Here is a 24,283-nt window from a genome sequence, read left to right on the forward strand (position 1 = left end):
CAGCCAAACCATAATAAGAACGATACGAAAACCATCTATACAAAATAACATTGGCAAATTCATGGGTATATCTAAAATGTGTCTAAATCTAGTTCGTCATTACTTGCATTCCCGAAGTCTATATTTCCAGCCCATTAGCAGACGCATCCTTGGCTTCATTCCTCAACCTAGCAACCTCCTCATGCTCCCTCCTCAACGCCCTCCAGTCAAACTTCTCAAAGGCAAAACTCCACGTCTTTTCCGCCACACTCAACATCCACTTGCTCATCGTGCCAATGTCGTCACCATGGAAACTCTTCCTTCCCACGTGTTGGACCAGAGGAGGTGTGACTGCATATCTTAGCTCGCCTCTCTCGTTGGCGAAATCCTCTGTGATGACGTCCATGTAGCCTAGATGGCGTTCTTTGAAGTATTCAACGAGTTCGCCGGCTTTGACAGTGGGGAAGACGAAGGCTTGGCTGCAACATGCGAAGCGAGGCATTTCATGGACACCGACGGCCATGGGTTGGACGGTGATGCGACCGAGGCTGAAATAAGTAGCAATGAGGACGGCGAGTATGGTGTACATTGCCAGGAAAGTACGCGGGGTCATAAGGGCGAGGGTGAGTTTTGTAGTTGGCTGTGCGAAACGAAGGAGGAGGATGGCGACGGTGGGTATCATGGCCACGTACATCGAGTTCTTCAGGTATGTTCTCCACTCTTCGGCATTCCAGCCGAGGAACTCTTCGGTGTAAAAGAGGCGCAAGTAGAGGAAGTCGGGCTTCGCACGCTGCAACGCTGCCTGTTGCTCTGCCTCGTGGATAGCGGAGAGGGTACGGTGGTACCAACCGTCCACGGCTACAGTGTCGTCTTCGAATAGAGCAACATAGGGTGTGAACTTTTCGGTACACTTGTCCAACAGATATTGGTAGTCGAACAAACCCTTCTCCACAAACTGGTTTCGCGCCTCCATGATACGAATGTACTGCATGCGGTCAAAGCCATACCCGTAGGTCAGCACCTCATCGGCAAGACCAGACAACCACTCCTCGTTATACGCAGGGTGGGCCTCGGGGTTCGAGTGCGGTATGAAGACGATCAGGTATATCTCCTGGCGTTCTTCGGGCGTGAGACCTTCGAGAAGCGAGCCCACAGTGTCCGGCAGGTATTGAGCGCCGTCCCGCTGGTATGAAGGTATGCCCACACATAGCTTCCTCTTCTTCTCGTCACCGGCCTTGGTTACGTTGGCAGGGTTGTAGGACGAGACATAAGACTCGGCTTGTTGTCGTCTAATGGCGGAATAGCGTGGGGTATAGCCCTTTCGTGGGTTGAAGAAGACGGACGTGGGATCGCGTGCGGATATCGAGTTGATGGTGTAGAAGAAGCTAACAGCAACGAAGACGGCGATGCCTATGACGAGGCGTGAAGGCGAGAAATGCATAATGTGGGAGCAGTGAGCGAGTGTGAAGATGATTCAGGGCTAGTATCGCATTGCTAATCGAAAGGTGGAAGTGGAAACGAAAGTAAGGTCGGAAGGCAGGTCATGTCATCGTCAATGTCAGTGTCGTGGTTGACAAACAGGACGAGGAAGAAAAAAAGATAGGAGCGACGCGCGCTCAACATGAGGCGGCGTAAGCGGCCAGAGCTGAGGCTCCACCCAAACGGCGGATCTTGCCTTACGAGGATCTGCCGTGGCTGACGAGAGGATAAAATTAGCAGGCCAGCATATGCATGGGTCGGTGCTTGCTGCTCCTGGCCATGACGGAAACTAGGACGACGCGCAAGATTACCATGGCTGCAGCTGAATACGCAACAAATGAAAGCCATCAATGCCGAGTCAATAGGGGGAAGAAGGAAATAGCAGCATGGCAGGCTGGGTGCCAATCGGCCATGTCGGCGTTATTCGCGCGTAGGTGGCATCCGTCGTGTCATCTCATACTCTTGATTTAAGAGATCGCTAGGAGAATTTTGAGGAGGAGGCACGACGGGTTGAACCGATGTATTTGAATCCTGGCGCCTGTCTAGCGTCACCGTGACAGACGGACTCCGCTTCACCCTTCGGTACCCGGTAATTGGAACAAATTTGGCTACACCATACGGTTCGGTCGACGATAAGATTGCCGAGGGTCTACTTGATCTTTTGCTATCTTGCCCGCTTTCCTATGTCCAGGACCAGCACTCCCACCACAAAAGACATTAGCACCTGCATGACATGGTCGCTGTGACACGTGCAGGCGTGTTCGCGCCACAGCCGAAGTGGCGCGATGACGATCGGAACATGTCCGCATCTGATATGCTCTGCGCATGCATCGCATTGAGTCACACCCACCACGCAACCCCATCGTCGCTGCTTTGTAAACTTCCTACCAGGGCTTGCAACAGTCAGGCCTCTTTGTTGATCCAGTCATAGCTGTTTGACTCATCCGCCTTGATCCTCCGCTTACCTTGGAATTATTCATATAGCGCACCAGATAGCTTCCGTCTTCACGCGCATAGCCTTGGAAGCTGCAACTCTCGCTCGGTGCCATGCCCAAGAAGCACACGCCCTCGTATACAACAGCCAAACCCTCCTATGTCCACCCCTCACTGCAGAGTTCGCGTTCCCCCGCATCCTCTTCCGCGCCGTCTGAACCCCAAACCGTCAATCAGCGTATACAACAGCTGCGGCGCGAACAAGCTCCAAGAGCAACACCCGAACAGCGAGATGAGCTCACATCGGTAGTAAGCAGCCGTACTGTTCCGCCAGAGTTGCGGCGCATATTGCATATACCCGAAGTTAATGCTCCCAAACCAAAGGCGAATACAAGGACGCGAAGGGTCATGGGTGGCGTGAGACCGCCACCCGGTCCTGCCGCGCCCACGAGCTGGCTGCAGACGAGTCGCCATGCACCAGCGTATATGAGGAAGAAGAAGGCTGAGGCAGACAAGGGCGCAGCGAGGTTTGGCACGCTGGCCAGAGTCACACACGAGGAATTGAAGGTATGGTGCTCCCCAGAGCGTGGCTAGCATATTTGGTCTTCCAGGCTTAATGGTCCAATTCAGGCTTCTTACTCATGACAGCGCCTGCCACCACCGCGAAGCCTCGTCCACCAATGTCTACGGTCGTTTGCCCAACATTGGGAGGAGCTCGCCGAGTACGAACAACACTACATACCATCTCTACCCATATCACTAAAGGAGGCACTGCTGAGCTATCTGACACTATATGGAGAGAAGGGGAGCCTAGACTTCAAGTCGCTTAAGATATTATTCCAGGATGAGGAAGGAACGGGCACAGCAGGGTGGGAAGAGGTCCAATTCCTCGATCTCAGCGGACTATTGAGCGACCGCTTGAAAATCAATGATCTTGGGAAATGCGTCAAGCGTCCTAGTGTTATCACCACTGTGGATCTTGGAGCCCTTCGCGTCACCGACGAAATTGCCGAATCTTGGGAAGAAGAGGTTCGCGAGAGCGCGGTGGTACCAGCGATGACGCTCCAAACTCCTTACTTCAGCAACCTGAGCCGGCTCTCTCTCGCCAATCCTGGACAATGGGCGTCATGGCCCGATCTACTTCGCATCTCGCCCAACCTCAACAAGATCACGCATCTCTCGCTCGCCCACTGGCCCCGGCCTACGATGACACCAAACGCAAATACCACGTCCATGGTCTCCAAGCAAACCAGTGTATCACTGGGAGGATCACATTTCTACTCAGATCTCGACGACGATTGGCACGAAGCTACCAATATCCTACGTCGCTTCTCCAAAGACACATACTCACTGCAATGGCTCGACCTAGAGGGCTGCAACTGGCTCAAAGCCTTGACGACTCATCCCGGCCGCACGCCAATAGATGCAATTACGAGCACGGAATGGAATACGCAAAACGGGATCCCAGGCCCCGACTGGAACGACGCCTGGCGCCGTATAACCTATGTCAACTTCTTTCAGGGCTGGATCCCAAGCGATAGCCAGAGTCTGCAGAATATGCCTGCGGGTATTGTACCTGTGCAATTACTCCGCTGGCTGAGAGAGAACAAAGACAAGGAAGATGTTAAATGGCGGCTGAACCCAGAGGAAACTGGCCATGCCGTTGCCGAGTGGATGAATAGAGAGAAGATTGCTAGACTGGTCGGGATGGACATCCAGGGCGTCCGTAAACGAGGCGAGGGCGCTTGGTGTCGGATTGACTTTGGATGGGGCGCTTCTGGCGAGAAAGGTGTATGAAGCGAGTGGAATGTATTATATTTCTGGTCGTTCAATGTTGTTGTTGTTGTTGTTGTTGTTTTTCTTCCTGCCGTATCGCGGCGTCGAGACTGAAAACGCGGCATGTAATCATCTGGCTGCTGCCGAGCCACCTGCCGGCATATCCGATTGAATCAGTTGCAAGCAACAGTGCATTCATTCACAAAACTCAATCTCCTGAGCCCCTTTAATCACCGTCGACATTTTCATCCTTGTTGAGAAACTACTCCTCGTATCGACAAGATAAGGCTAATGAAAATCGCATATCCATATTTCGTGCTAGCTGACTCGCTAACGCAGGTACCTCTTCAGTCAAGTAGTCAATGGGTACGTGCGGCTACACAAGCATGGCTGGGCATGGCGCGCTACGTGAACAAGATGGAGGACCGCCCTCACACGATGAATGCTTGCTGATGTTGTAATACGGCCTATGCGATACTAGAGCGAGCGATGCGCAGTTTAGAGCTGGGGAACGCTGACAGAGTTAGCTCTACACTGCGGATGCTACTATTGATAGATTGCGTAGGTCTTGAGCTAGCTACCCTTGTATCCATCTGGATATGGATACTATTTTTTGTAGTCTATACAGAGCTCCAGGAGTAGCACAGCCACATACTGGATGCAGCTGTGGTATAAACAAAGATACTATATTGGTCACCCTTTCGTTTGCTAGTTTAGTACTTGATGTCACAAAATACGGTACGGTATTTTAGTTTCAGCTGCTGTTAGTTCCCAGACAGTGTGTTTTGCTTCTCCCGCTTCAGCAACCGTCAGCCCTAAACGGCATGAACGACGGTGCGCGCCGTTTTTGCTTTTCAAACCCAAGACTTGACCACGGGTATGCCTAGCCGAGGAACGGGGGCGTTTCGGTAGAAGAATTGTTCCCCGCGGGTATCTGAAACCGTGACACGTGAGGTTGTAACGTTTTGCGCTGACAAGAGTTGGAGGTCAAGAAGCTGACGCGTACAGTACGGGTATGCAAGTGACCGAAGACTGGAGTTTTGGTATGAAAAGAAGTATTGAGATCCGCGTAAACGTCTTGAAAGGGTAGTTTCCCAAGTGGGTACTGACGCCGTTGCTTTTGTACAACCGTTATTTTAGGGTTTCTGGTAGATTACTATGATATGCAGACGTCGTCTCGTCTCCATACAAGTCTCTGGGTTCGAGAGTGAGGTGTTAGGCTGGCGGGCCGTTGTCCACAAGAGGGAGGCATCCTAGTTTGTAAAAAGACAATGGTAAGCCCCTCGCATAGTGTAGAGGTTGCAGGGGTACTGTAGCCTCAACCACGGATTTGTTGTAGTCGCTATTCGTAAACGTGCTTACGTTGCTGCCTCGTATTTACAGCGATCTTATCTCTTGGTAGAGCAGATATCGGATTCAATACATTAATAAGTAACGTTTCTTGCTTTGCTTCTGATAGCAACCGGAAGAACTTGTAGGCGTGGTACTTGGGTCAAAGGTGGGGCTAGTTTAGTGAACCGCGCGGGCGGAGAGGGTGGAACCGAGATAGAGTGTCGATGACGTGGTGACGGATGATAAACCTGCGGCTGCATCGTCGCGATAAGACGCAAGTCGAGACTTGGACCAATAAGCCCGTGAAGTGTAGAAGCGTGCTGTAGTTGATGAGCTTAGCCAGATAGGTTCATGCAGCTACAGCTGCCTACAAAGCAGAGTGCAGACCGGTGCAGGTGGCCAGCCAACGATGTTTGAGCAGCAGTAGATGGCGCGGGAGGGCTATGCTCCAAGAGGCAGGACGCGGCGTTTCACCTAGTCCTTCCGAGCCTGCCGTCAACGCGCGTCTGGACGACGTGGTAGAATCAAGGCGGGCCAGATTCAAACTTCGAGGCAGAAACGGGTGCAACAATCATAGTGTCACCATGGCTTCTAGAACCAGCTCCCCTGAAGCACAGTCAACTGCGAGAGAGAAGAAGGCTGTATTCTTAGATCATCGGACGATGCGAAGATGGCGTTCACGGCCGTTGCCATGCATTGCGCCATGTCGTCGCCCAGGCAGGGCGTGAGTGGACGGGATTACTCACGACTGATTAGCTGACATGGAAGAGGTATACCTGTCATGAGCAGTCTCTCCACCCGGCATACACGAGAGGCGTGGATTGCGTGCGTGAAAGATCGCCCCAGCGTCGTAATGAAACCGGTGCACCAACTGATTTGGACCAAGCTTTGCCGCCATGTTGAGTCGGCCTTGGAACATTCGTCAACGACAGGCACGCTAGCCTCTTAGCGCGTCTGCAAAGGTGAAACTCGGAGCACCCCTGCTTGGCGTTGGCCCTTTGGGGGTTCTCTTGCAAAACCCCCGTGGTATCGCCGCCGTCCATGCCTTCTATAGCCTCTACAGCCTCCATTGTCCTCAATGTCGTTCGTTCTTCCCTCGTGTCCGTGAATTGCGCGTTCCACCTCTCATTTCTTTCTCACTACCACAACCACTAGTCGCTTGTCGCCGACAAGGTCAACACTTCCCTAAACAGAGAGTCGCATACCACATTGTACCTCACAAACCCGCCAAGGGCGTCTGCTCTGAGATTATATCTTCCTACCTAGGCCCTATCGAGTTCCACCTGTGGTCACCGTCTCTTTCACCGAGAACGCCTCCCCTCTTCATTATTCGTCTGGCTCTGCAACCGCGCCCGCCACCATGCTTACCTTCAAGAAAGCCCTTGTGCTTTCTCTGGCCTGTTTGACCCTGTTCTTCATCTTCAAGTCGCAGCACCACGGTAGCACAGCCCCCAACTTCCGCAATGCAAAGGAGATGCCCAGGCCGACTGCCTGGGTGAACCCGGCGGAGAGAGAACGCGCAAAGCTCAAGGAGAAGGAAGCGAAAGAGGCGCAGAAGGCGGCGGAGAAGGAGAAGGCAGAGAAGGCGGACAAGACCTTTGATACACCCGATGCGCCACCGCCGAAGAAGCCCAAGACCCAGATCAGCATGGACGAGCTGAGGCAGCGCCCTCTCAAGGAACAGCTTGAATATCAGTTCCCCTACGATGTCGACGCCAAGACGCCCGCATACATCTGGCAGACGTGGAAGTACACACCGGCACAGGGCGAATTTGAGGAGATGTTCCGCGAGCCAGAGGCTAGCTGGAGCATTCACCACCCTTCTTTCGTCCACGAGGTCATCACCGACAACGTCGCCGTACACCTGATCAGACATCTCTATTCCTCCGTCCCCGAAGTCATCGAAGCCTACAATGCTCTCCCCGTCCCTGTTCTAAAAGCCGACTTCTTCCGCTACCTCATCCTTCTCGCTCGCGGCGGCATTTACTCCGACATAGACACTTCGGCATTGAAGCCTGCGTCGGATTGGATACCTTCAGACGTACCCGCCAACACCTACGGAATGGTCATTGGCATTGAGGCTGATCCAGACCGCCCAGACTGGGCCCAGTGGTACTCCCGCCGTGTCCAGTTTTGCCAGTGGACTATCCAGTCTAAGCCTGGCCACCCCGTTCTCGTTGATGTTGTTACAAACATTACCCAGGAGACACTTAACCGCAAGCGCGCTGGCAAGCTCAGCAAGGACTACAAGGGCATAATCGAGTTTACTGGGCCCGCCGTCTGGACCGACACCATCTTCTCCTACTTCAACAACCCCGATTACTTCGATATGAGCACAAGCAAGGGCAACATTACGTGGGAAAATTTTACTGGCATGAAGGCGCCTAAGAAGGTTGGCGATGTCATCGTCTTGCCCATCACGAGCTTCAGCCCCGGCATTAAGACCATGGGCGCTGGCGAGGATGACGATCCAATGGCTTATGTCAAGCACAACTTTGAAGGTATGTAACACTTTTGCCTTTCCATTACGTCCGCCTGGAGTCCCTGGTTCCCTCAATACTGACTAGTAGCAGGTACCTGGAAGCCCGAAAGCGAACGTCACATTGGCGAGACCTTCAACTGAACGAACCGTGTCCGCGAATCGTCTGTACCGAGCTCACTACACCGCACCACATAATTGTATACGCATATAGTGCACATCATATCAAGTTGGGGAGGAAATGGACAACAGGGAGTTGCGCAGCAGGCATCGGATAATGCCGAGTCGACCCGCGCGTGAAGAAATACAGCTTTCGGGGGCTACAAGCTAGCGGATAGGGCACATGCGTAGCAGTGAGATGCCGTGCTGACAGCTAGACTGTCATTGTCGAATCGCATCCGCTGTTACCTCGAGGCTAGCAAGGATCTTGGGAAATAGTATGGACACGGGATATACCTTGGTACGGGTCCAGCACTTTCAAATCGGCTTCAAGCGCTGAAGTACGAAAAGTTTCTGTTTTGAGGTTATATTGGCTGCATTACTACTTGGCGTATGACAGCGTTTCATCCACTTTTCATGCAAGAGGCGTTCAAAAGGGTGGTCGCAGCAACATCAACTGCAATGCAATTAGATAAATGATCTTATCCTCTTCCGTTCGCAGAGTATATGCTTGATTTCCTGATGAACATGAGTGCAAAAAAAGGTGATTAGACTCTGGTCTGGTCATGATTTCATTCATCACATCATAGCGCCAGATTGGCGACTTGCACTATAGTATATATACCACGAAATGAGAAAACAACAATAGAAAAAGTATAATGGGTATCACAATCCACAACCCACCAGGATTTACACATCACCACTCCTGAATGATGACCAACAAAACTACCGTCTATCTCCCCCAAGTAACCCACCAATCTTCCCTATCGTACTCAGCAAACTTCCTCCCAGTGTCGGTCTCCTCTCTACTTCCCTCTCCTTAGCGTACCTCCTCTTGTACTCCCTTTCCGTCTCAGGATCCAGTTCCCCGTAATGCTGATCGTGATGTCTACGATGCTCGTCTTCGTATTTATCCTCTCCATCCGCGTACGCATGCGCATTGTGTGCATGCGAGCTGTGATGGGAGTAGTGGCTTTGTTGCGAGGAGGAGCGTGCGTAGATGGGAGGTGCCTGGGGCGCGTACGTGACGGGCGGCGGGTAAGAAGTAGGGGCTGGAGGGCCCGGGTGTTGGTATTGGTATTGGTATGACTGCGGGTCGGGCTGTCGAATGGGAATTGCAGGGGAGCCGGGTTGGATGTGTGTGGGGCGTTGGCTGTTGTAGGATGAAGAGGAGGATGTGCGCCGGTGTGATGGCATGTGAGGTTGTGGCATTGATGTCATCGCACCGTTGCCGTAGGGGGATGTTGGTGAGGACGAGTATATGGGTTGCTGTTCGGGGATCGGTGGGAAGTAGTTTGTCGGTTGCTGTGGTGGTGGTGCAGCTCCGGGAGTGGTGGGGTAGGGTGGCTGTTGTTGTGGGTATTGCGGATGTGGTGGGTATCCTAATCTGGTGGAGTCGTAGGACGACATCGTGATGCCTTGAGGATGGTAGATGGGCAGATGGTGGGTTTGCCCCATGCACGGGATCTGGTATCCTTTATGTCTGTAGTCCCTCTAACCGAACAATACTGATTGTAGCCTTGCGCTGAGTGCCCTTGGCTCTGTTTCAAGGTTTGGTGATCGGCAGCGTTGGATGTCGTATGCGGCTGGTTGTGGTGCGTCTTTCACAGGAGTTGGAGTTGATAACGGGTAAACTAGTCGCAGCTCGGATTTGTAGTTGCAACAGTCTTGAGTTACATCAATATTTTTAATCGTTGATCGGCTGCCTTGGCTATTATACTTCCATCGCAGGCCTCCATCGGTCCACTTCTCACACCGAGCCTTGTGTGCACATGCACTAACTAAGTCTTTCTCCGGTGAACTAATGCGCTCCGGAAGGCGCTCCTCACCAATTAGTGCTCATCCAAGATCCATTCCGGTTACCAAGCCATGCCCGTGATGTACAGACGGAGGCGAAAACATGAGGGGCAACATGGATTACTTACTATGATGTCACGCTCTTAGCCGAAGGTTCACCGGCAGGTTGGGTTTAAAGTCAGGGTGCCTGGCGTTAGCGATCTGAGATGGTGTGCAATGAACTGATGTTGTTGGTGGAGAAGTGGAGGATCGCCGATCGTTCCTCGAAGCTCGCATTGTGACATAAGCTTGGCGCAGCCTTGCGCCAGCGTGAGTGGCTGAGGAAACTCATTCAGAAAAGCAGCCTTGCAGAATGCACTTGCAATTTATCGCATCATCTGTGCCTTTTACCTTCCAACGTTGCAAAAGATTTCAAGATGTTCAGAACGATTCAGGGCGCAGTCTTCCGGTCTAGAGAACTCCCAAGCTGCGGCAGATAATTGCAGGATCATTCAAGTGCCAGAAGGAACGAACGCATATCCTACAGCTCATTCACGCTTTCTCTACACAGAAATGAGGCGTGACTTGGAAGTGACTTGAAATGTGCACTGTGTGTAGACTGCCTTTACAACTTGAGTCTGTCCTTTATAGGTCATTGCAGCTGAGCCACAAGCATATCTGGAGTGTGGCTTCATTAGAGCGTGATATCAATTTCGACTACATCCATTCGCCCGTTGTTGCACTTCGAGGCTGTGTTGTTGCGATATGGCTTCTTCTTTCCCAATTAGCGTGCATCGCCACGAACCAACCACCCGTGGACGACTCCATCACCAATCACACTAATATTAGTTGGGCATCCGACAGTGGCCGCCTTACTAAACCACACGGCAGGTGTTCGCATTCCAGCCACTAAACCCGATGGCTGACGCCAAGGAACATTCTTCGTCATGAGCCAAACTGATTCTTGACTTTACCCCACCACTGGCAGGGCTGAGCGGTAGACTCAGCCACTGTGACTTCTGGCGCAACCATTCTTTAGGAGGCAGACAGTAGTCGCTCCTCTTCTCCTTCTCATACCGCCCACCTTGTCCGAGTCGTACATCGATCTTACCCACTCTCAGCGCTTATTCTTGCACCACCTTGCCGGAATCACAGCTGGAAATGTCCTACAACTACAACCAACCAGGCGGTTATCAGCAGCCGTATCCGGGCCGTAAGTCGTTAGGCCCTCACTTTACAGCCCGGCGATCATTGCATCCTTCCTGCGTTGCAATACTTGGCGCTGACTCCTGTTCTTGTACTAATATCTTATAGAAGCCCCGCCGCCCCAAGGGTACGGTCAGCAACCCCCACAGCAAGGCTATCATCAACCACCCCCAATGCAAAATCAACAGTACGGTGGCTACCAGCCCCAGCAAGGCTACAGCCAGCAACCACCGCAAGGCCAATATGGTGCGCCGCCACCGAATCAATATGGCGGCCCGCCTCAAGGCCAGTATGGAGCTCCTCCGCCACAGCAAGGTTATGGCGCTCCTGGACAGTATCAACAACAGCCACCTCCGGGCCAGTATGGTCAGCAACCACCGCCAGGGCAATACGGACAACAGCCACCTCCAGGACAATATGGCCAACAGCCACCACAAGGACATTATCAACCTCCGCCTGGACCACCACCAGGACAATATGGCCAGCAACCACCCCCAGGGCAGTTTGGCGCGCCCCCACCACAGGGCCAGTTTGGGGCTCCACCTCCTCAGGGTCAATATGGGGCTCCACCTCCTCAAGGCCAGTTCGGTGCGCCGGGCGGTTTTGGCGGGCCACCAACTCAACCTTCTCTCGGCTATGGTCCGCAGCAGGTAGCCAACATCGACGTTGGCAGAGACGTCGAAGCTGTTCGAAAAGCGATGAAGGGATTTGGAACCGATGAGAAGGCGCTTATTGCAACACTGGCGAAGAAGGACCCCATGCAGATCAACACCATCCGGACACAGTACGATCAGCGCCTGATGCGAAACATGGTTCAAGATCTTGAAAAAGAGACCAGTGGCTACTTCGCAAAAGGACTAGTCGAAATCGCACGAGGACCTTTAGTATCTGACTGCTACAACCTCATGGAGGCAATGAAAGGCATGGGCACAAAGGAGGTCATCATAGACGACGTCCTCATTGGACGAAGCAATGCCGATATCAATGCCATCAAGCAGAAGTACCAAGAACTGTTCAAACGGCCACTACAGAAAGACCTCCAAGGTGACCTCAGCGCCGGAACCGAGCAAATGTATGACATGATCATCTCCGCCCGCCGCGCAGAAGACTCGTACCCCGTTAATCCACAAGAAATTGAGAAAGCTGTCACCGATCTCCAGGCTGGCATGGGTGGCTTTGCTAGCAAGAACGTTCCTCAAGTATGCCAGATCCTTACGAGCAAGAATGACGCTCAGCTCAAAGCCATGGCGAATCTCTACCAACAACGCTTCCACAAGTCGCTCGACAGTGTGCTGAAGTCTGCGTTCTCTGGTCACATGGAGGATGCACTCCGTCTGCTTGTGCATCGCGCTACTAACCGACCCGAGGCCGAAGCTGTCCGCCTGGAGGAGGCGATGGCTGGTTTGGGTACCAAGGACGAAATCCTCGTACAGCGCGTCGTTCGCTGCCACTGGGATAGGAATTTCATGAACGCTGTCAGCAACGCGTACAAGCAGGTCTACAAGAAGGACTTGGTCAAGCGGATAGAAGGGGAGACTCGGGGCGATTACGAGAAGCTTATGGTTGCTTGCGTGAAGCCTTGAAGTACTGTAGAGGAGTTACGAGAGTTGGTTTGGTTACATGATATCACATTTTCCTTTCTTGTTGCTTCGGCCTGACGCTGAATACATCGGAACCAGATATGATAATTATTCTCAATGCATCACCCCTAGTTTCCATGCCTGAACCCTAGATTCGCTCTTACTTCCAACTTCCCTTTCGGAATTTTCATGCTGGCACTGCCTCCGTCAACGCCCGTGTTACTTCCTTTCTCCACTTCCTTCCCGTTCGTCTTCATGTCTCCGTCTCCGCTCCTCCGCTAGACGAGCCGCCTCATACATATCCCACGTCCAACCACACATTGAGCATTTACTCGTGCCAGCGACGAGCCAAACACCCGCGTTCATTCGGCAAGGACAGGTGTATAGACCGGGATCCGGAGGCATGGTCGCTTTGGAGTATTGAAAGTCGAAAAGAAGTAGATGGAATGGCTGGATAATTATGATGGGTTGCGAGGTTTGATTACCTGGAAGCTGGATGTACGATTAACGCTAGTGCTGCGATGCTATAGCTGAATGATCAAGAAGATGTTTGTACAAAGCCCTGCTATGAGCATGAGAAGTTTGCATGTCTACTGACTGTGTTTACGTTGCTTCCTACGTGTTCGTCGCCAGCAAGTATCATTCCTACGACGGATCGTTCACCTTCACAGGTTGAGATGCCATTAGGTAGTGGTATAAGTTACGCCATTAGGGTATGGCCAAGGTGTTCATATAGATTATCTGTAATACGGTGGTGGTTGCTCCGCTGCAGACCCGGTTGCACCCACATCACGCATCATCTCCCCCAGTATAATGCTCTCCTCCGAGCCACTGAGTGGTGGCACCTCTTCTGGTGGTCCAAGATGTCCGCCGGGTCTAGTCATAGGCTCAATAGCCACATTTTCCATGTCAACTTCATGCTCCGACTCTTTGCCCGCACATTCGAGCAGCAGGTCGTACTTGATGTCGTAGTGAAGTGCTACACCATACGTTTTGAACGTCGGAGGCACAATGTTGTTGATCCCGAAACCTTCCAGGATAGTGTCCGAACCTATTTCTATTCCAGGTTTACTGTATCGTTGGTTGAAGAGATCGAACTTTTCAATGCTCTCTTTTCGTACCTCTTCGTTGGGTGCCGATGCTAGCGGAATGCGGAAGTTGATGTGCGCTATTGCTTGTGCGCGAATCCCGCGGAGGTACACGGGCGCTGGCTGCGTATCGCCATCACTTAGTGTTGCTTGGAGTGATAGCTTGATCTTGCTAGTAGCACCGACACGATACTGCGAGGGCGCACTGAGTACTAACAAAGAGGTTGAAGATGCCTCTTCTTCTTTGCTTCCGCCACGTAAGCCTGTCTTCAGCCGTTTCAGTGGCGCGCGCCGCTCCTTGGATGGTTCTGGGGTCGATGGTCTCGACTTACGCTCGAAACGTATTGGTGGTGCTGGCACAAGGGCAGTTGTGGGTAGCAGACCCTGTTCTGGTACTGATGGACTGAATCGTAGCTGGTGCACGACAACAGGGTTGAGCGTGAACGAGGCATTTTCCGTGACGTACTCTGCTCTCAGGTAGTATTCGTTGCAGATAGTACTCTCATTCCACCAAAACGACGGCGGAAGCGGATGACCCCTATCATGCTCAAAAAGACGATCTGATTTGAACGGTGCGTCGTTTTGCAGCCTTGCATCATTTTCTACTGCTTCCGGGAACCGAAATTCGAACGGGTACTCTACCCGCGAAGGTGGACAGGTCGCGCTGGGCGTTTCTCTCCGTGATAACGTCTGCTCGCGGCAAAATAGTTTAACCTCGGAGATATGCTGATTCGCAGGATTGCGTTCGCTGGAGATACGACATGTTGTTTTGCCGACAAAGCTTATGGTGACGTATTTGATTTTGATCAATGACTTGACATGGACGACTCCTTTCACCAGGTCGTTGTTAGTATGGATGCTACGACGACTCGATCTCGTGAATGCGATGGAAATAGGTCCATCTGGGGTGTTTTGTCGATCTGGGTGATGACGATCGCTATAGAACTGTGGTTGATTGATATAACTGTAGAGCAGACGAGGCTGTGGTGCTTGACTCGCTAGTGTGTTTGCCATAGGCTATACGATCAATTCGACAACAAGCTTGCTGGTAATGGAGACTATAGCAATATGTAGGCCAGATGGTTAATTCGAGGTTTCTGGTGCTTGGCGGTTGCAGGTGTCGCGTGGAAGCCTTCTCGAATGAATATTACCAAGCAGAGTGATGAGGATACCCCGCTTCTGTATTACTCAGGCCAGATGACTGACGGAAGCCAATGCACCTCTTGTCCACGCTGTTCCGGACCATGTCCGAGTCACCTGACTGCTAAGAGCGATGTTAGCTAGTTGCGGTCGCATTGTTGATCTTTACAGAGTCTGGCTGAACCTTCCATTTAGGTAAGCTGAAGAGAAGAGACCCCTTATATTGCTAGGCCGTTTCAGATCCTAAACATTAGAGTTCCGCAGTGAAGATATGAACGGCGACATTGCTAAAATGATGCAGTGATAAACATGGGTAGATAACCAAGGGTTGGCACTGTAGTTGTTCAGCGCTGGAAGTCTCCACTAGACTCGATACGGAAAGCTCCGCCTCCTCCTTGATCCGTTCTTGCCGGGCTGAGTTGTCGTGAGTACCAGAGCCCAAACACGAACGACGACAAAACTACAACTCCTGGCTTGAGAAGCTCATCGAGCTTTGTGAAATTTATCCTGCCATGAACAACTGCAGATGGTAAGTAGATGTAACGCTTTGTGTGGGAGGAAGGGGAGAAGGTGTGCTGGCTGGCACTACTGCCGTCATCGAGCGATCTTGGACAACACGTATTGCTTCCTGCTCTGATCGCTACCCAGCTGCGACGCTTGATATCACGGAGCCATTTAACAAGTTCGGATTAGATTGCCACCTTTAGCGTTATGCTGCGGGGGTGGGCTATAGCAAGTCCTCTATGAGACGACCCCACATCTAGGCAACCATCGAGAAGTCAGCCTGAGGCGGACAGTCTTCCATCCACACCACCCACCACGACGCATTATTCGGCGGACAGTATCATCCAGATGTTGCGCTCCTGCACCCTTTCCATCCTTCACGGGTAGCGAGTACCTTTTCATAGACCAGAGCCGCACAAAAGCCCCAGGGGCGTGGCAAGGGCGTGCAGGGCTTTATTTCGACTTCATCTCTCGCTTGAGTCCGTGGCTCACATCAATCTTTCACCATGGCGCACCGTGGGGCTGCAGAGCAGGCAGATTTTTACACCGTGTTCAGGAGCATGCCATGCGCTATCTTTGCGGCATTTTCTGGTGTTGCTGCCTATAATGTGAAGCGTGTCGCGCACGCCGAGCGTTATTAAGCAAGTAAGCGTACCCTTGATAGTCCTTCGTACTGCGCATTTGAGCAACTCGAAAATACATAAACAAAATCGAACGCGGGATACTCGTCGTCCTATGAGAGGATGTTGGAGGTCAACATAAAGTTTCCAAGCGAACCGCTTTCACGCTTTGTGACGCCTGCACGATGTCTCGGAGCTGCAAACGCGGGTCACGAATATCGACCCTGGCCCCGTTCAGGGGCGCTGACCGCTTTGCGAACCACAAATATAAGGCAACGAGTGGCAGGAGCAAGGATATTTGCCCATAGCCGACTCAAGGTATGCCTCGTCCGGCCCTCAAACGCCACAACCAGCGAGTTCGCCTTGGGCGCCATCGCATGTCACGAACAAAGCCTGTAAGGTTTTGCTCGGTCATCAATTTGTTGTCTTGGGCTTCCATGCTGAAGCAGGCACAGCAGCTTGAGTCACGACTGAAATCCGTTGGATGCCATTATGTGATATCGGAGGGGTAAACGATGGGGACGTTTTACGGTATAGAGATGTATTGAGTACATTGACTAGTGATACAGGCAAGAATAATGGAAGGACGCAATGCTATCATATGCTACGCTTGAACGCACGAGGATACTACCGCTATCCATTGATATGACACACACTGCACTGGAAAGTTGGCGCGGTCGAACAAGACATTTGATATAAGGACGGAAAGGATTGAAGAAGAGGATTACACAAACTCCCGAATAACACAACGAAGAAAAAGACCAGTCTACCAAATACGCCCGCCAACAGCACTCGAAAACGCACTGAGAACTCATCAACCATTGTGGTACGCCTTTGCAATATCAATACCTACAGCCGTCAGCAAGAGCTTCATGGTAGTTGAGAATGAGCACTCACATAATATAACCGCCCTCTGCTTTACTGTCAAGTTCGCTCCAACAACTTAGCGACGATTATTAGCGTCGTAAACGTAGCAGCAACTACTCCTCCAGTGGTTGCAGCAATTTGCGCAACCTTGATCGGTCTTATAACTATTATCGCCGCCACATCTGCAACACTGCCAACGGTACACCGGCGGGCGCTCTGGTCGTTGACCATAGGGAATATTGCTAATTGGAGATGCTGTAGATGAACCACCACCAGACGTGTATGCAAGTATATTCTGTGCGCGTCCGGTATTCTCCCTGGTGCTCACACAGCGGGAAGTGTGTGGAGGTGGGTACGCATGCAGTGTGCGCGCATTGGTGTAGTAGCTGTCCGAATTGGATTGTGACGAATTGTTCTGAGGAGCAAAACAAACAGGACAAGATGGAGCATAATCAACGTTATTCGGACCGTCGCCACAGCTGCTGCAGTAATAATACGTGGGCATGGTTTTCCTGTGGTGATTGTTGCTTGAGGTGGACAGAAAGAGCTAGCAGTTGATGAAGTACTAGAAAGAGCAAATGTAGCTGAAGAATTTGCGGTCTTGGAAGAGTGCGAGAGTTTTTTGTGCTTGCGATGATGAGTGGGTATCTCAGTAAAGATCTAAAATGAAAGAGAGAACAAGTGCAATGTTATACACAACACCAGATGGTCCTCTCGTCCTTTGGCCTGGCTCTAAACGCAGCACCGCCTCAGGAGAGCCCTTTGCCCCAGCTAAAACGTACATTGTGACCTCCGATGCCATCATAGCTTCATTTCCGCCTAGGAAAGACCCACTTCTTACCACGACGTCCCTCGTTTTAAGGCTTTAAGGGCCTCTGGTGGCAACTCAGAGCAGAGAAGGACGATGGCTGAGTGCGAAAAGCATTACGCGTTTTCTGAAGAATATCACAACGATAGAAAAGTGGATTTCATTGGTTAGGCGGACAGAGAAAATGTCAAGGCCTGAGGAAGCTCGGAGGTGTGCGACCGGAAGTTTAATGCTACACAAGACTGCTGAGCCACAATCTGTGCAACGGCTGGATAACCGGGATATTCAAGCAGGCAGAAAAAAAAAGGCAAACATGATAATGCTCTGGTCCTAGCCTTACACGCCTCATCGCCTGGCTTCATGAGCTAGGCCGGTACTTCTTGGCGGAAACGTCCTCCACCGCCAACCTAATCGGGGTGCAGGACACCGCTTTTTCAAAGTAAGTTGGTCAGTTCATTGGCTCAAACTAATCACAATGACGCTACGTATGATTTGGTCCAATGTTATACCTTTGCTCACTGGCAGAATTCTCGATCTCTGGACCGGCTGCATGAAACACTTTCCTGAACGGGCTCTCCGTTTCTCATCGGAGGGTGTGTAGACCGTTTCAAAAGTGCCGTGTACCTGCATTCAGATGCTAGATGATCTTGCATGCGACAACGAGCCTGGTTTGCGGGGATCAGGTCGCACTTTTACTCACCATGCGGCTTCCCATTTGAGCGATGGGGGAATATGGTTCCAACGTAGATGCAGGACGATGTATGTAATCCAGATGGGAAAGTGGCAAGGGTGGTAATAGATTGAAGCAAGCAATGACAGGAATGTTTCTATGTTGTGATGAATTGCAATACCGAACTCCAACGCAAACTGATACCAAGAAGAGAACGCTTTCCAAATGGTGACAGCCTGCGTCGGTAAATCTAAACGAAGGCCTTACAGATACAATGGGCGACAATACAGGTAAGCTCTAACAGATTGCTGAAGAGGTCCGCCAAATGCTGAAGTGGTAACGCCGTGATAAAATAGCGAGTGAAAATATAGGCCTATACAATATATGCCATGACCAAAACGAGAGACGCCAGTAGATAACCAAAAGAAAACCGTACAGGATATAGGAGTTCCGTGTGATGCTGCGTAACAGAAGCGACGGATGGGCTTCTGCATGGTGACTTGTCGTGTAGGGAGTGTGGTGAAACCATACAGAACGGTGGCAGTGGGCGATGTGAGAGCGCTCATTTAGTGTACTCCACTGTGCAAGAGACACACTTTACATGGGAGCATGCTGTGCAAACGTTCTGCCAGTCACCCAGGGGACCATCACGACAGTTCGAGCAGTACCAAACACTACCGCCGTCTGTGGGCGCTGCCATATGATCATGACCCTGCGAAGGGCTCAGATGGGTTTGGTCGTAGTCATCGTTACCGAAGAGAGGGTCCAACGACAGGACGACACCGTGAGGGTGTAGCGTCGAAACAGTCTGGGTGTTGTCCGTGACGTTTACTTCCGCATCAATCGCAGCGAGAAATGTATCCGCAGCCGAGTATTTGGGGCTGGCAGGCATATCGTGTTGTGGACGGAGCGTTGGGAGGGCGACCATATTGAGTGTTTGTTTGGCTTTAGGAGGGGTAAAAGGCACTATTTGAAGAAAGAATATGTGCTGTGGTAGTGAAGTATCTGATTGAGTTTGTGTTATACGGTGATGAAGTGGAATACTGAAGCATTTAAATCTTGCTTCCAAACCTAGCTCTCATTGAGAATGCTGCGCCTTCTCCGTCCCTTGGTGCTAAGCACTGCACAGACAGTCCCGCGATGAGACATTAGACAAGATGCTCGAGCGCAGATAGGGTGGTGGCCAGTGTGAGGCATACATGCCTGAGGAGGTAAAGTGAAGCAATACCAATCGGGAGGCGGAGGATGATGAAGGACCTTCCAGGGTATGGGAAGCACCAGCCACTCTGGATGATGATATTATGTAGACACCTTTGCTCGTGATGTACATTAGGTGGCGATGATCGTCCTGAGATTCAAAGCTAACACTCCGTTGAACTCCATTGGTAGTTGGTCTGTGACCGGGGATCGAACGAGAAATAACAACTGGATAAGACAGGTAGGCTAATTCATCGACTGCGCAAAGCAACAGTCTGGCTACAGGCAGCAGAATCATAACCGTTTGAGCAAAAGCATATCGTATGGTCATCCGGTATCCAGATCTATGGGTCCAATGGCGCGTCTCGATGTAGTTAGGGGTGCAGTATCCCGAATAGGTACGTCACAGTATCCGTCTAGTATGCCTCTCCAAGTAAAGCACGGCTGATTCGGTGTGAGCTGGCGAACGGAGATCTAGAAGGTGCTCTTATCCATTCCGTCATGAGCAGGTGAACGAGTGTGGGCCCGACTGAATGCTCGCCTGGACCATTGTCGGTGATGCGCAGCCCAGAGGTTGGTCGATGCGGAGGCTGGAGGCCAAAGGGACTACCGGCCAAAGGAATGGCCACCAACGCTTATTTCTTACACAATGCACACTAGTGCTACTCTTCTATTCAGAGCGACAGCGGAGAATGGCAAGAGCGGTCGATTGGTTCGACAAGCACGGCGGAAACAAGTACATGTGAAATCGACAACGAACGTATCATTGGTACCGAAAATCTTGGGCTCGGATGAACAGTGTGATTACAACATTTGGGAATAAGTACTCGGTCCTGTCTGAGTAGGTAGGGCCGCGATCGGACTATGTTAGCCCATGTTGGGCTGTCCGTTTACAGAGTCCAGGTCGACCGGAAAGGAACCATTGTGTACCTTAGCTGAGGGCACAGCCGGTTTGGCATAGGAAGACCGGCTCTTTTGCTAATCCGAGTAGTCCAATCCCTCATATCTTAGGCTATTCGGATAGCGCAAGACTGAGCTTCATGCGAACCCTATGTGTCACCTGCAAGCCTTTGGGAGGCTGAGAGGCTCCTTTAACACCATAGTCGTCATATACATCCATGGAAGCCAGATCTAATTGGAGTAGTCGTATGCAGAAACCCATTCCGCCAGTATAGAGACGCTTGCCGGCTTCCGGTGCTTGTGTTTTAGAGACCCAATATGCAGCCTGTAATTTTCAGCTGTCAACGATGATTGTGGCTGATCACCAGTAGGCTAGGCGTGTTCCTGGGGATGCCTTGACGCCTAGTAGCTGGAAGGTTCTTACTGTCGTGTGCACTGTGGGGGGCAGTGTTGAACGGTCCGTGGGTTGACCGGTTATGGCAAGAAGTTTGTCTCCGACGGTCGCCTACGGTTCTATTAGGGTCGCGGCCAAACGTCATAGCGCTGTGAGCGAGGCAAGGTTGCAAGCGTGTTGAGTAACACGGCTAAGTAACGTAGAGATTCCCGTTCAGTGGGGTTTGGAGAACAGTGCAGACTCACTTACATGAGCTGGGACTGAGCGTTTGCCAGTTGCGGCCTCAACCCCAAGGCTTTTTCCATGATCTGCCTTAAAAATACGAGGCTGGCCATTTGGCCAGCAATCGGCCGCTAGGGTTACATTGCTGCTACCGGAGGGCCGTAGAAGAATCGAATAGTCTATTCACCATCTTATGCAGGGCGCAGCATATATAACCTAGACAAAACCGAAGCCTCGTCAGTAAGAGCCGCATAAATTTAGACTTTGCGTTGTACATCCCACAGTCTCCTGGTCCCGATACCCACGTATCGTGATAGTGTCTGGCCGCAAACAGCAAACGGTGGTGGTCCTTTGGGGCCACAAGCCGACGGCCAGCGTGTCAAACGGCGAGCGAAGCGTGTTGATAAGAGGCTCTGCGAGGCTATCATATAGCCTCGCCAGGCCGGTCAGTGCCAATGCGTTAGCTTCAACAGAGTTTTGCGCCCATGATACCAGCACACCGGCGGTGAGTGGTGAGATAGACGCTGTAGGTCCAATGCAATTAGTCTTCATCCTGCTCTTGCCCAATAAACCCCCCAAAAAAGAAGGCAGGAAGACGTGAAGGTCATGGAAGGCTGAGAATCAATGTGCGGGGTCTTATTGTCGGTCATGCAAGTCGATGCACGTTGGCCATTAGTCAGTAAGCAGCCTATGCTTGACTTCGTGTTGCTGAGAAAAGCAAAACGTGGGGTAAATCACTGGCAATCAGTTGCTCACCAGTCGCGAAGAGCGCCGCGGTAACATTCGTATCCCAATTGATATATGACGAGAGACGTTGGTGTTGTGTCGATCCCTTTCTCTGTATGACGTCGGCAGATGCCGCGATTTCGACCGATTGGACGAGACACGCGCTGCGCGTCGCTGTCGGTCGTTGAAAGGAGTGCATAGAGATGAAACCTACATTAGATGAAGCAATCATTATAGAAGGCTGTGATGTGATAACGTGCTACCCAGTCTTCCGTTTTGGCAGACGAAGATGACGTCTCTCGTGTGCTAACAGGCCCCAACCGGGTAAGCGCCCCAACCACGTGCGCCATCTTGGCTGTGCGGCATCACGGCTGTTGTGCAACACCAAGGAACGTCAGGCCTTCTCGAAGGCTTCGTCGACAACTTGTCTCCGCGCGCGATCGCGGCCATATCAATCTATCTGTCTTCTTCTAGCCGCGCTCGAGTTTTCTATAATCCCACGCGATGGCGCCCCCAGCAGTTATCGGTTCCCAGAAGCCCGGCGCGACCGATACCACAGCGATGGAACAGAAGATTGGCCAGGCCACCTCCGTTGTCCTACCACTTCTAGAATTTGGCGCACTGGGCTACGAAACATATGTTGTGGTCTACTTAATATGCGTCCAGTACCTCATGAACCCTTCGGAGGACATACAGCGAGATTTCGACATTCGGCCACGGCGCTCCACCGGAATTGCACTCATCGTCGTATACGCTATCCTCCTCCTCTTCCTCACGATAGCATGGCTGCGCCTCATACAACTGATATGGTCGAAACCAGACCTTATACCCCTCGGCGACCCGTCGCTGGAAAAGGCAGATGCGAGTACAAAGGGCTTTGGGTTCGATCAATACGATGCGTATATTTGCGATTATCAAGGAATGCCACTCTGGTGTGAGAAATGTCATAATTGGAAGCCGGACAGGACACACCACTGCAAGGAACTAGGGCGCTGTGTGAAGAAGATGGATCATTACTGTCCTTGGGCCGGCGGAATCATCGCAGAGACTACGCACAAGTTCTTCATGCAATTTGTAGCGTACGCGTCGCTATACACGACATTCACTTGGATCGTGGTAGCTATCTTCTTTGCAGAGAGAAGTTCCAAGGTACGTTGAGAGGCAGGACGGTGCATGTTGAAGCAGGCTAACATATCACAGATGGGCTCACGGCCAGGAACCTGGATCGGCGCCCTTGCAACCGCCGTTTTGTTTAGCATCTTTACGTTCACAATGACCTGTATGACAGGCTGGAATCTGATGATAAACTTTACCTCAGTCGAAGGCATCCAACGCGGCGGCATTCACAACATCGCCTTCCTCATATCCCATTCCCCTGCGAACCCCAATAACGCAACTGCACTCCCTGCGACCCCGCCAACGCCCTCCAGTAAACATCATGATAAGAGATCTAGCAGAGACATGGCGGGAGAAAGAGAAGACGAGAAGGAAGACTGGCCGATCCTGATTAGCTTCACACGCCCGTCGAACCGCTCCTACGTCGTAATGCAAACCAAACCCATGGAACACCCGTGGTATACAACCCTCATGCAAGGATGGAAAGACACCATGGGCGCAAACATACTGGAGTGGCTACTGCCCTTGCTCCAATCTCCGTGTAAACAGAAAAGTCACAAGGGCGAGTTTGAGTGGGGCGAAGTGGTTTATGATATGGCGAGAATGTACGAGGAAAAGCATCCTGGAACCAGTCTTGCGATTCTTGATGAGAGTAGGACGTCAAGGAGGCGACGTTGATGAAGGGCTTGTTTCTACACTGTTTTGTTTTTTTCGGCAAGCGACTTGGGCGTTCTTTGTATATTCTTTTCTTTTATAATGTGATACCCAAATATGTTGTTGGTAGCAAACTGTACATAATGCTCCGGTGGAGGCAATGTGATGACCATACTAGTCTTGCTAGAATACGTTTCTTTTACCGTCAACGTCACCTCATTCAGATTCGTCACATGTCCCAAACATGGCAGATCTACGCATATCTTGAGGTCCTTTCTTCTGAGCGCATATTCTGTTCATTAACTGACGTTGTCCTCGGGTCGCACGAAACGCAGTTACACAAACACCTCTCCACGTGGCCCAACCCCTCTCTGACCCAATCAATGAGCCAACACTACCTTCTCTGTGATAGGCCCGTAGATGTTTGGTACACGACCGGCAATGCCCTGCCGATCCTTGGATGCGGATCAAGTTTCCAATGCGGGTAATCGAACTTCGCGAACCAAAGTCCAGCTCATGCCCGATATCGCCAATTCATGTTACTTGTTTGGGCCTGGCGACTTGCGCAGTGCAGTGCAAAGAACTACCAAGGCTGCTATGTGGATATTGATGTGCAGATACTGTTGATCTGGTCTAGACATTGAACGATACTTTCCTGGCGAGGTTGGGAAGATGCTT

The 24,283-nt window shown here is 51.5% G+C and overlaps 7 protein-coding genes across 7 annotated transcripts; 4 read left to right on the forward strand and 3 right to left on the reverse strand.

Annotated features, from left to right (window-relative positions):
- Positions 1-118: 118 nt before the first annotated feature.
- Positions 119-1,420, reverse strand: ALTATR162_LOCUS11427 (uncharacterized protein; the record flags this gene model as incomplete). The annotated part of the gene is made up of 1 exon (XM_043319069.1): positions 119-1,420. One exon carries the CDS (start codon positions 1,418-1,420, stop codon positions 119-121), a length of 1,302 nt encoding a protein of 433 aa, XP_043175004.1.
- Positions 1,421-2,505: 1,085 nt separating this feature from the next.
- ALTATR162_LOCUS11428 (uncharacterized protein) lies at positions 2,506-4,188 on the forward strand (the record flags this gene model as incomplete). Its single annotated transcript, XM_043319070.1, has 2 exons — positions 2,506-2,958; positions 3,040-4,188. 2 exons carry the CDS (start codon positions 2,506-2,508, stop codon positions 4,186-4,188), a joined length of 1,602 nt encoding a protein of 533 aa, XP_043175005.1.
- Positions 4,189-6,859: 2,671 nt separating this feature from the next.
- ALTATR162_LOCUS11429 (uncharacterized protein) lies at positions 6,860-8,122 on the forward strand (the record flags this gene model as incomplete). The annotated part of the gene is made up of 2 exons (XM_043319071.1): positions 6,860-8,000; positions 8,073-8,122. 2 exons carry the CDS (start codon positions 6,860-6,862, stop codon positions 8,120-8,122), a joined length of 1,191 nt encoding a protein of 396 aa, XP_043175006.1.
- Positions 8,123-8,863: 741 nt separating this feature from the next.
- On the reverse strand, positions 8,864-9,547 carry ALTATR162_LOCUS11430 (uncharacterized protein; the record flags this gene model as incomplete). Its single annotated transcript, XM_043319072.1, has 1 exon — positions 8,864-9,547. One exon carries the CDS (start codon positions 9,545-9,547, stop codon positions 8,864-8,866), a length of 684 nt encoding a protein of 227 aa, XP_043175007.1.
- A 1,527-nt stretch (positions 9,548-11,074) lies between these two features.
- Positions 11,075-12,702, forward strand: ALTATR162_LOCUS11431 (uncharacterized protein; the record flags this gene model as incomplete). The annotated part of the gene is made up of 2 exons (XM_043319073.1): positions 11,075-11,126; positions 11,228-12,702. The coding sequence occupies 2 exons, from the start codon at positions 11,075-11,077 to the stop codon at positions 12,700-12,702; spliced, it is 1,527 nt and encodes a 508-aa protein (XP_043175008.1).
- Positions 12,703-13,767: 1,065 nt separating this feature from the next.
- On the reverse strand, positions 13,768-19,324 carry ALTATR162_LOCUS11432 (uncharacterized protein; the record flags this gene model as incomplete). Its single annotated transcript, XM_043319074.1, has 3 exons — positions 13,768-13,770; positions 13,821-14,325; positions 18,993-19,324. The coding sequence occupies 3 exons, from the start codon at positions 19,322-19,324 to the stop codon at positions 13,768-13,770; spliced, it is 840 nt and encodes a 279-aa protein (XP_043175009.1).
- A 3,015-nt stretch (positions 19,325-22,339) lies between these two features.
- ALTATR162_LOCUS11433 (uncharacterized protein) lies at positions 22,340-23,629 on the forward strand (the record flags this gene model as incomplete). Its single annotated transcript, XM_043319075.1, has 2 exons — positions 22,340-22,984; positions 23,036-23,629. The coding sequence occupies 2 exons, from the start codon at positions 22,340-22,342 to the stop codon at positions 23,627-23,629; spliced, it is 1,239 nt and encodes a 412-aa protein (XP_043175010.1).
- Positions 23,630-24,283: the final 654 nt, after the last annotated feature.

Source organism: Alternaria atra, assembly GCF_907166805.1.
Source record: "Alternaria atra isolate CS162 genome assembly, contig: 35, whole genome shotgun sequence".
In the NCBI taxonomy this organism is placed as follows: domain Eukaryota; kingdom Fungi; phylum Ascomycota; class Dothideomycetes; order Pleosporales; family Pleosporaceae; genus Alternaria; species Alternaria atra.